Source organism: Siphateles boraxobius, unplaced genomic scaffold, assembly GCF_051911475.1.
Source record: "Siphateles boraxobius isolate OS27281-9 unplaced genomic scaffold, OSU_SipBor_1 29, whole genome shotgun sequence".
NCBI classification, from domain to species: domain Eukaryota; kingdom Metazoa; phylum Chordata; class Actinopteri; order Cypriniformes; family Leuciscidae; genus Siphateles; species Siphateles boraxobius.
In genome coordinates, this window is record NW_027508908.1 from 20,459,070 (window position 1) to 20,470,202 (window position 11,133).

At 40.5% G+C, this 11,133-nt stretch overlaps 1 protein-coding gene across 1 annotated transcript in view; it reads left to right on the top strand.

Moving 5' to 3' along the window:
- Positions 1–9,166, top strand: part of dachc (dachshund c) — a 71,860-nt gene extending 62,694 nt beyond the window's left edge. Inside the window, exons 9-11 of the mRNA XM_077246894.1 lie at positions 6,606–6,749; positions 7,608–7,676; positions 8,344–9,166. Coding sequence (XP_077103009.1) covers positions 6,606–6,749; positions 7,608–7,676; positions 8,344–8,381 — 251 coding nt within the window. The 3' untranslated portion in view covers positions 8,382–9,166. The remainder of the gene's footprint in view (positions 1–6,605; positions 6,750–7,607; positions 7,677–8,343) is intronic.
- Positions 9,167–11,133: the final 1,967 nt, after the last annotated feature.

Here is an 11,133-nt window from a genome sequence, read left to right on the forward strand (position 1 = left end):
ATTTAACAGATTATTAAATGAATAATGGAGTAGCCTAATAACTCCCCAAAAATTTTATATTTATGAATTAATAATGCATGATATTTGAAGGAAAAAATACCTCGAAAAATATATTTAAAATGTAAATAAAATTGTTGTGAGCATTCACATCTATTCAGAGTGTAAGGAAATATGTTATGACTTTTTACTTAATAGTAACGCCAAATGTCCATAATTCAAACTTTTCTTCACAATGGTATAATAAATGCTTTCCAAACCATATGAAACATGAATACAGAGAGTGCATTTAAAAAATAAAATAAAACTTGGCACATGTCCTTTTCTTTATCATGGACACTCAGATCCTTGTTCGCTGGATGTTTGCGCAAAACAAAATGCAGTGCCTTGGCAACATACAGCAACATACTTGCTATAAGCAAGTTCTCATGTGCATCATGGATGACTGATGATTGACAAGACATCTGCAAGATAAGCTCTTGTGAAGTTGAAGTGATTCCACTCAAAATAAGGATTTAATAGGAAAAAGAGCTTTGTGCTTTCACAGTTGAAATCATATGTGTATTATAAAAAGAGCTTATCTTCAGTTACATGTAATGTTTTCTGCCCACATCACAAAAACAAGTAAAACACGTTCTCACATTTAACTGTCCGGCATTTGATCTTTCACGTTTGCTAACAAATAAATGTACTCTCAATTTAATCTCTTAATCTTCGGTTTTCCAGAATGTACGTAGTCGTTGTCTACATAAATCAGAAACCTCCGAGGCAGCCGTCATAAAACGGCGGAATCATTAAAGAAGGTGACAGGGCAAAATGCACCATTAATGAATGTTGTTTAATTAGAGAGCCCCTCATCTCGTATTCTCCTGTCGCCCGCATTGTGCTCCAGCTAGTCATGTTACTGCAAATTCAGCACTTTCCTTCAGCCACACACACAAACACACACATATACAGACACAGAGAATTACCCTTTGTAATTACAAGTACATATTATGATATTAGTGTGAATGATTTATTATCAGCGTAAACAGAATTGCTGTGTTAATATTCACCGCATCACATTTGATGAGGATAATGAATCTCCTGCATAATTCATCAAATCATCCGGTTCTTCCATTAGTGAGAGATGTCTTTATACTCCAGCCAACTGACTTAGAATCAGTTTCTCTGTTTTATACCCAGTGGTCAGGGGAAAGATTAAGAAAAAAAAGGTTGGTCCTAGATCACTCAAAGAGGAAAGCTATCGGACAGAAAGCAGGTATTTTTTTTTCGTTCTTTCTTTCTTTTTTTTCTGCTGACTGTGCCGTCTGAATTAAGCTCTTACTGCAAACTGGAAAATTAACATGTTCCACAGGGCTCCAGCCTAGTTTCACATTAGATGTGCACTATATTAGACACAGTATTTAAGGCTGAATAAGGGCATGTGGAACAGCTTTTCATGATTTGCTATAATTACTGTTTGCTGTGATGTGGGATTTGATGTAATAATTTTTCTATTATCCAGTGGCCTAAAGTTTTTAGAAAGTCATTTTTCAAAGTTTAATGTTTTACAGCAGGTATATACGGTTTCAGATATATACTATAACACAAAAAAAATTTTTTTTTTTTTTTTTTTGTCATAAAAATTATATTTCAAATGAATGCTGTTCTTTTGAACTTTCATTTCTTCAAAGAATTATTAAGCAACACAATTGTTTTCAACATTGACAATCAGAAGAAATGTTTCTTCAGCATCAAATCAGCATATTACTGTGCGTTCACACCGCCGCCGGCGAGAGCGTCAAAGTGGCCGGAAGTCATCCATTTTCAATGAGAGGAAGTCATCCATTTTCAATGGCGAGCTCCGGCGAGAGCGGCGAGGAGAAGTTTAAATCGGCGGCAACTGGCGGCAACGAATCGGAATGTAGAAGTGCTCCGTTTGAGAGGATTCCAGAGAACGCTGTTACGGTGTTTATTCATTTTGTCATGTTTCTGGTTTGTGGTTTCTCTGTCTTTGGTCTTTTATTCAGTTTGTGCCTTGTTTATTGTAGTCTGTTATCCTAGTCATGTCATTATTAGGTCCCTTGTTTCAGGTGTGTTGTCTTGTTAGGTTGTATGGTCCCGCTCGGTGTTCTGATTTGCCCCAGCTGTGTCTTGTTCCCTCATCCCGTCTGTGTATTTAAATCCTGTCTGCTCTTTTGTTCGTGGTCAGTTATTGAATGTATGTTTTAATGTGCGTACCACGAGTGTCTTGTCTGTTCTGAGTCTGCAATTAAAGTCTACTGCTGCATTTAGATCCGCCTACTGCCTTTGCTTCCACGCAAATTCGTAACAGAATAACTGACCCCCTAGGATCTAGCAGCCATGCCTACCTGGAGTCCTGATGTCCAGATCCTCCGTCTTCGCCAGGAGAATCGCGCCATCGAGGATTATGTCGCAGAATTCCTCGAGCTGGCATATCTCGCGCAAATGAACACCCACGGCTTGAAGATCTTCTTCCGCGGAGGATTATCGGAACCACTCCGGTCTCTGATGCCCGAACCTGGTCCTCACGGATCTTTAGAATGGTACGTTGACCTGGCCCTGTTGTGGAGCGGTTCCCCGTTTACTGTGGGCGTGGAGGAGAAGCTGCGAGAGCCTGCGCTTAACGTCAGCCCGGTCGCGCCCGCGCTTCACTTCAGCTGCTCAGCCGAGACCACGCTCCACGAGCCTGCGCTTCACGTGAACCGAGTCGAGCCCGCTTTCCACGACATGCCTGAGCTTCTTCCTGCCGAGACCGACATGCCTGAGTTTCTTCCTGCCGAGATCGACATGCCTGAGGCTGAGCTTCTGTCTTCCGAACCCGCACGTCGCTTCAGCCTCGACGAACCCGAGTCAAGTGAGTCAAGTGCCGCCGAGTCAAGTGAGACCGCGCTTCCCGAGTCAAGCGAGTCAATTGCCGTCGAGTCAAGTGCCGCCGAGTCAAGTGAGTCAAGCGCCGCCGGGTCAAGTGAACCAAGTTCCGAGTCAAGTTCCGAGTCAAGTGAATCAAGTTCTGAGTCAAGTTCCGAGTCAAGTGAGTCAAGTTCCGAGTCAAGTGAGTCAAGTTCTGAGTCAAGTTCCGAGTCAAGTGAGTCAAGTTCCGAGTCAAGTGAGTCAAGTTCCGAGTCAAGTGAGTCAAGTGAGTCAAGTTCCGAGTCAAGTGAGTCAAGTGAGTCAGGTGAGTCTACCGAGTCTACCGAGTCAAGCGAGTCTGCCGAGTCAAGCGAGTCTGCCGAGTCAAGCGAGTCTGCCGAGTCAAGCGAGTCAAGTGAGTCTACTGAGTCAAGTACGTCCAGTAGTGAATCAAGCCCAGTGAAGCGTCGTCGCAGAAGGAGGAGGAGGACTCGTTTGCGTCGCCAGGCTACGGAGGGCGTTCCCAGACTCCTCGCCCTGCCGGCCCCGCCTCTGCGCCTCGCCCTGCCGGCCCCGCCTCTGCGCCTCGCCCTGCCGGCCCCGCCTCTGCGCCTCGTCCTGCCTGCGCCCTTCAAGCTCCGGGAGGCCTGCCCGGAACCCATCTACCACCTGGAGGTTCCTCCCGAGGATTTCCCCAAGTATTTTTTTGGGGGGGGCAGAAGGTACTCCGTGAGGGCCATGGAGACGACGTCGACATGGTCCTCATCCTCGTCTGAGTCTGCTCCGACCTGGCCACCATTTTGCCACGCCATGCTCCACCCTGGCCTTTGCCACGCCATGCTCCACCCTGGCCTTTGCCACGCCATGCTCCGCCCTGGCCTTTGCCACGCCATGCTCCGCCCTGGCCTTTGCCACGCCATGCTCCGCCCTGGCCTTTGCCACGCCATGCTCCGCCCTGGCCTTTGCCACGCCATGCTCCGCCCTGGCCTTTGCCACGCCATGCTCCGCCCTGGCCTTTGCCACGCCATGCTCCACCCTGGCCTTTGCCACGCCATGCTCCGCCCTGGCCTTCGCCTCGTCCTGCTCCGCCCTGGCCTTCGCCTCATCCTGCTCCGCCCTGGCCGCCGTCACGTCCTGCTCCGCCCTGGAGGCTTCCTGTTCCGGGCAAGCCACGCCCTCGTCAGCCTCCAGGGCGCCCACCCTCCCGCCCCTATTTGATGTTCATTCGGCGCGGGGTCGCGCCTTATGGAAGGGGGGGATAATGTTACGGTGTTTATTCATTTTGTCATGTTTCTGGTTTGTGGTTTCTCTGTCTTTGGTCTTTTATTCAGTTTGTGCCTTGTTTATTGTAGTCTGTTATCCTAGTCATGTCATTATTAGGTCCCTTGTTTCAGGTGTGTTGTCTTGTTAGGTTGTATGGTCCCGCTCGGTGTTCTGATTTGCCCCAGCTGTGTCTTGTTCCCTCATCCCGTCTGTGTATTTAAATCCTGTCTGCTCTTTTGTTCGTGGTCAGTTATTGAATGTATGTTTTAATGTGCGTACCACGAGTGTCTTGTCTGTTCTGAGTCTGCAATTAAAGTCTACTGCTGCATTTAGATCCGCCTACTGCCTTTGCTTCCACGCAAATTCGTAACAAACGCAGTCTGTAAACTTTGGTTCCGACCACATTAGTTCCCAAGCAAAATAGAGATGAGGTTGATCATTTGAATTTAATAAGAAGGCACGCAACACTATTTATAGGCAAGATTTTCACGCTAATACACTTTATTTCTGCGGGAATGTAAATTAGAATATAACTTAACCATGAACACAAGTCACACCACACACATGGCTTTTAATTGGTTTATTTCGTTAGCAAACATGTCACTGTAATTTTTAAGTTCTTTCCATCGATCAATTTTCTGCAAAAATAACGATCGACATGCTTGTTTGTTTTGCGGCCCCTTTAAATTAAGTTAAAAAAAAGAACAAGCATTCGATCTACGTCAGAGCATCAGAGCGTCCACGAATCTTTCCACGGCATCGCTGGCAGGGCGCGAAAGCAAATTTTGCCGCTCTCGCCGGCGACGGTGTGAACGCAAAGTTAGAATGATTTCTGAAAGATCATGTGACACTGAAGACTGTAATAATGGCTGCTGAAAATTCAGCTTTATCACATGAACAAAATACATTTTAAAATGTATTTAAATAAAATAAAAACATTTCTGTCATGACAACTCTCGGAGTGTTTTGTTTAGCATGGTAATGGATATGACAATGGGAATATATTTGGTCTTGGCAGAATAGATCTGCTATGCTGTTGCTGCAGAGCAAGTACGGGATTTGCTATTGCCTATATACATTTTACATGACACGCTGCTGTGAGCAAGTAAGACATGCTGCTGCTGTACAGTATAGCATACATGAATTACCCCCAGCAGATACAGGTGGAGCTGGGGAAGGCGGAGGGCTTCTGAAAGCGTGCTGCAAATTGCTAAAGCAAATGCTGACCCAGAGTCTTGCACGCAGGCAGGTACCTGACGGGTGAACCACTAATATTTGATGTAATTATTGGAATAATATTTACTTTGTCATTTGCGTTGCATGTACGGGTCGAGAATCAAAAGGCACAGGCGGACTGCGGGTCCAATAGGCAAGAATATTTTGACTCTGTTCGGTACCCACTAATATACAGCTGCTTTCAAACGGTCCCGTGCTTATTTGTGTTCAAGCTCTGTAGTTTGAAGAACATCAAAGTTTTCTAATTACAATGCGGTTTGCAGTGTTGAGCATTGTAGCCAATCATGCTGCAACAAAAGTGATTGACAGCTTTAGTCATTATAAAGGGAGCGCTCTTTGCTTGCTTTCTGTATTCTATTCACATTTTGAATGTTTTTTTTCTCATGCTGCTAAGAGGACCAACGGCCATGTAGTTTACACTGCAGAGTTTTAGGAGAGACAACCGCATTTAAATGCAGAGTGAATCCGCTAATATATTCCCGATATTATAATGACCGTAAAAACTCATATTTGGCTATATGTTCATTTAATTTATGGTTACTTCTAAGTGTCTGTATAGCCTATGGTGTGATTGTACTTTATGCAAATTTGTTCAAAATATCTGGTATGGACAGGCTGCTCACATGATGTAGGCAAAGGCTTTGTATTGTTTACACGATGGATGAACATCTTTTTTTCTGTTAATCATCACCATGTTGGGTTGTGTGTATATTTTTCTTAAATGAACTCAGGATGCCTAATGTTGGTTTGATTGCTTGTGTTACATGAGAAAATAAATAATTTTTATCTCCCTGATGCAGATTTAATGCGGGGGCGGTTTGGGTTGCGGTCTTTGTCAAACAGGTCGGGTCGGGTATACGAAATTAAATTAGTGCTGCTGTCGGATAATGGGCCGGGTGTTCTGTTAAGCACTGCGGGTGCGGGTTTACCAAACTGGACCTGTGCAGGAATCTGCGCTGAACAAGTATTTGAAGGTTGAGCAGTGAGCTCATCGGCTACTGATACAGCAGGAACCAATCAGCTGTGCCAAGCAGGTTGAGTTAACAACCTATCAGCCTGCGCCATCTAGAGTTTCATGACAGAACTTTGAAATATTATTGCAATTTAAAATAAATACACAGTTTTACTTTGTTTACTGCATTTTCGCTGAGCATAAAGGATTCTTTCAAAAACATTAAAAAATTTTACCGATCCCAAATTAGTGCATTCCTATAAGGAACTCTATTATTAAATTTTCCCTATGCTTTTCTTAGCACTGATCCAGAAGCGACTGAAGAAAGAGAAGAAGACCAAGAGAAAATTGCAGGAGGCTCTGGAGGTCGAGTCTAAGAGAAGAGACCAGGCCGAGCAGACGCTGCAGAGGACAGCCTCCAGTGAGAGATCACCTATTCAAAACGGTTAGAATACTCATCTGCCAAAATGCTAATGCTTAAATCGATTTGTACAGACAATTTTCTGCATGTTGAAATGAATTCCTTATGGTGTCACTGCCACTTAAAAAGGCATTACCACACAACCAAGACTGAAGAGAATAAACTGTAAAGCCTAATTAGTTAGCCTCAAAAAACATGCAGATTGCCTAAAAAAAACTAAGTTAAGTGAAATAGCAATACAGTGTAGTATGTTGTACAGTTCTATATAGCTACTCAGAATTACAATTTTCGACAAGTCAATTTCAAGTTTTTACTACAATTTTATTTTTGTCTTGTGTCAGTAGCAGCACAACAAAGACAGTAAATTGTTTTGTAACGGTCAGAGTCTTTTTAAAATAATTTAATTGTTACCCTAGTTGTGTTCTGCATGCTGAATGTTGATGTCTGTGTTTGACTGATGCAAGGTCAATTGCAAGATATTGTCACAATTAAAGGGGCTTTATATCAAACCAATTAAGGTTTGATTTTTCACAAGGTGTTTATGACAAAATTGCAATACAGTTTTAATAGATCATACTTCTACATTAAAGGTAGACTATAATGATCTAGTTAGAAGTTAGGTCACCTTTTAAAAGCCTTTTTTATTACTTCTCTTCCTTTAAAAAATACAATTAACTGTGATTTTTGTTGCACCACTGCATCAATTGTAAGGGAATTATTGTAATATAATTATAGTTACAATTATTCCAAGTCTGCCCTATCTGCCACATCACTATGTCAAGTACAATTGCTGCTATGACAGCAGTATTGTAAACTTTAAAATGTGTTTTACTTGTAGCAAATCATTTGTAGCCACATTGATAACTGTTTTCATGTTAACAGAACCTCCTCAACATGAAATGGAGACAAACCATAACAGCAGCAAAACAGACACTGACAGAACAATACAAGGTACAGATTTCTGAATGGAAATTTAATACATCCATGTTCTGTTGTATTGTTTCTTTATGGATCTATATTTAAATGTCTCTTTCTAGTGTAATGTTCAGACTTGAAAGAAACAGAACACAATGTCTCCTTTTATGCATATACAGTTTGTGTGGGTGTGTATATATATATATATATATATATATATATATATATATATATATATATATATATAGGCCTATATTATATAGACAGAACAACAATGTATCACAAACCTTTGTTAGAATATTAAATATTTAAAATATTGACAGTGAAATGAAATTAAATGCCACTGACGCAAAAAGGGAAAAAAGGAAAGAAAGAATAAAGACAAAAAGAGGAGCAGTAATTAATGGTCCCTTAATTGTCCTCATGAAATATTTGCATGGGCATAATTTACATAATCTACGTGTTGTAATTAATCTTTCAAAGGGTGTGCTTTCTCTTTTTGTCTAGGTTAAGAGGAAAGGAAGGGCTCTTTTTTGTTTTCTTTGACATTTATTCAAATACTGCATCTTCTCCTTTAACAATCCTTTCATCTCCCTCTCAGTCCGCACGTTAGAACATTATGGATTAGTCTGTTCATTATATGCTGCTTGCAACATCAGCCAAGCTTCATTCACACCATATTTATTTTATTTTTTTCCCACAGATGGAAGGCTCTTTCTAAAGTCCACAATGATGTACTGAAGAACAAAGACAAGGAGTTAATGCATTCATACTGTATAGAAGAGACTGTAGTCAATTGCCTGGTAAATAACCTCTGCAATTTTGCTGGAGGACTGATGGAAGACAATGAGGCAATGTTATAGGCTGTTGTCAGTGTGTTGCAGCACAAGGACTTGACAAGATTATTATGGCCATCGAAAGTCAGTATTCAGTAGAATGAAGCGTGAGCCAAGCTAACATCATCAGATGGCAGAGAAGAATTACCATGGACCTTGGATAACCATGTTTCTAAGGGACTTTTCGCAACACTCAGAAATGAAAAACATTTTATAAAGCATTTAAATCTGCTTGACTACATTGACAGATTAAATATTCAAATCAAACTTTGCCATTTAATGCCCTTCTATCATTTCACATTTTAAGTCAATTTCAAAGCATCCTTTCCTCAAGGGAGGTGTCCGAAGAGAGATTTCAATTTATTTAGTTATTTATCAAATATAGACACTGCATTTAAATGCATACTGTGTATCTGTCTGTTATTCCAAAAAGAAGGTATAGATGTCCAGATTTTTTTGTCATTGTTGTACATGGAATCATAGCAGAAATTTCTCAAATCATCACATGTGTACATAAAAGTGTAGTCAAGCTACTGTGCATTGTACGCTGTAGAGTTATTTTTTGTTCAGTTGCCGTTTATTATCCTACCCGACATGGAGAGCATGCTGGCATGTCGTTACTTCTGTCCTGTCCATCTGGAATACAATAAAGATTTTTCCCACATGCTTTACAAGGGAGACGTTTCAAAACACTGACTGACCGATTTGTGTGACTACAGCAACACGAAATCAAAATAGTCAAATGCAACTAGATTGAAGTCTACCCTAGTACTGGTAAAGCATGCAATGCATCATTGTTTTGTATTAATTATTATTTATTTAAATTATTTTTTTAAAATCTATTTTACTCTTGATTTATTTTATTTTACTTCCAAAACATAAAGACACACTTGTTCTTGTTTACCTCTGGTAAAAATTCACAATGCTTCATTATTTTATTTTATTTTATTTTATTATTTTTATTTTATTTTATTCCATTTTTTACTTGACTTTATTTATTTATTTTACTTTAAGACATAAAGGTACTCTTGTTTACCACTGTTAAAAGTTTGCGATGCTTTTTTTTAGATTTTATTTTATTTTAAACTTACAAGACAGAGAGTCATAGAGATAGACACTTTTACTTTTCTCAAGAGCACATGCACTAAATGTGTTGACGCAGCATTTAGCCAATCACTCAAGCTGTACAGTTTAGCGGTATGCTCTCTCTTTCTCTCTCTGAACATAATAAGAAGCCAGGAGAGATGAATAATTGACTGATTGTTGCATTATTCAGGCCCCTATTGTGGAAAAAAGCCCAGTCTCTGGCACTTTCCAGGTCTCTCTGGCATATTGAATATGAGGTTAAAGTTTCAATCAACCTTGAAAGGGAGAGGCATTTTTCATCGCCTAGCTAGTGTATCAAGTTGGTGCACTCAGAGTTACTGTATAGTTAATAATGTGTCTGCTGTACACTATAGCCTATGTAAAGGATTACACTAGACCAAAGTTGCATTATCAACTCAATCTGACATGATTGATAAAATTATTATTTATTATGCAAGTCCAATTTATTGTGGTGATCCTTAACCCTGATTGTGGCAAACTAGAATTAGCATACTTAGATTGCAGTCATACACAGACAACACTGGGTGGTAGATATTGTCCCCATCAGTGATCATTTTTATCTATGGGTCCATTATGAACCAAAATGACTCTAACAAGACTGTTGAATGGTTCATCACAGTCTATAAGACATCCAGCCACGATGGAGTAGCACAAATGTATAATCTAATCAGAGAATGCCTATTAGCACAGACAGTGGAAGAGGTGCAGGACAAGTTATCCAAATGAGTGTTAGAGCAAGATGAGAGTCAGGCCGTGGACGGGTAATGAAAGGGCAAGAGAGTAGCGCTCAGCTTTTCAAACCTTTCACTGTCATTACTAATTCATGTTGCTCCTTCTTGCTCCTAATGAGAGAGAGAGTCGGGGGAAAGGGAGAATGGTGCAGGGATAATGTGCCGTGAAATTGACTCATTCTAGAGAATAGGAAAGGGAGAGGAGATCAACTTTTGATTTTAAACTGCCCTCTGAGGAAATGATGGTGAATTTAGTGATCCTGACAAAAGAGGGGATTGTTTATTTAGTTCAGCTTTTCATGACAGAGAAAAAAGGAATTTAAGGACAGAGAAAAAAAGGAAGTTAACAGCGATGCAGCAGCCCCAAAAAGCATGTGGACTCTTAAGTCACACTTAAAACTTTAGGAATGACTTTCCATTATCAAAATATCAAACAAGAAATACAGTACAATCACTTCTTAAAAACAAGTGCATTATTTTCAAAAGATACATTGTTCAAGATGAAGACACAAAGTAGGACACTTTCTTGCTGTGAAATGTCAGTGTTAATGTGAAGAACTGCACCCCTGGTTACTCTGCTGACACCAGTGTGAACCTGAAGGTAAATGACTTCATTCATCCACTAAAAATGAAATTGGGACCAGCCGACATTGGGTAGGCATGTTTGTCATAAACACTATTTGCTATACTGGTTGAAACACTTTGTGTTATACTGGTTGAAACTCTCTTCAAATTCTGATAGCAATAGCAATTAGTATTAAAAATATTAAATCATTTATTAAATAATCTTCTGTGGAAGTCTCAGGACCAAAATGTCCA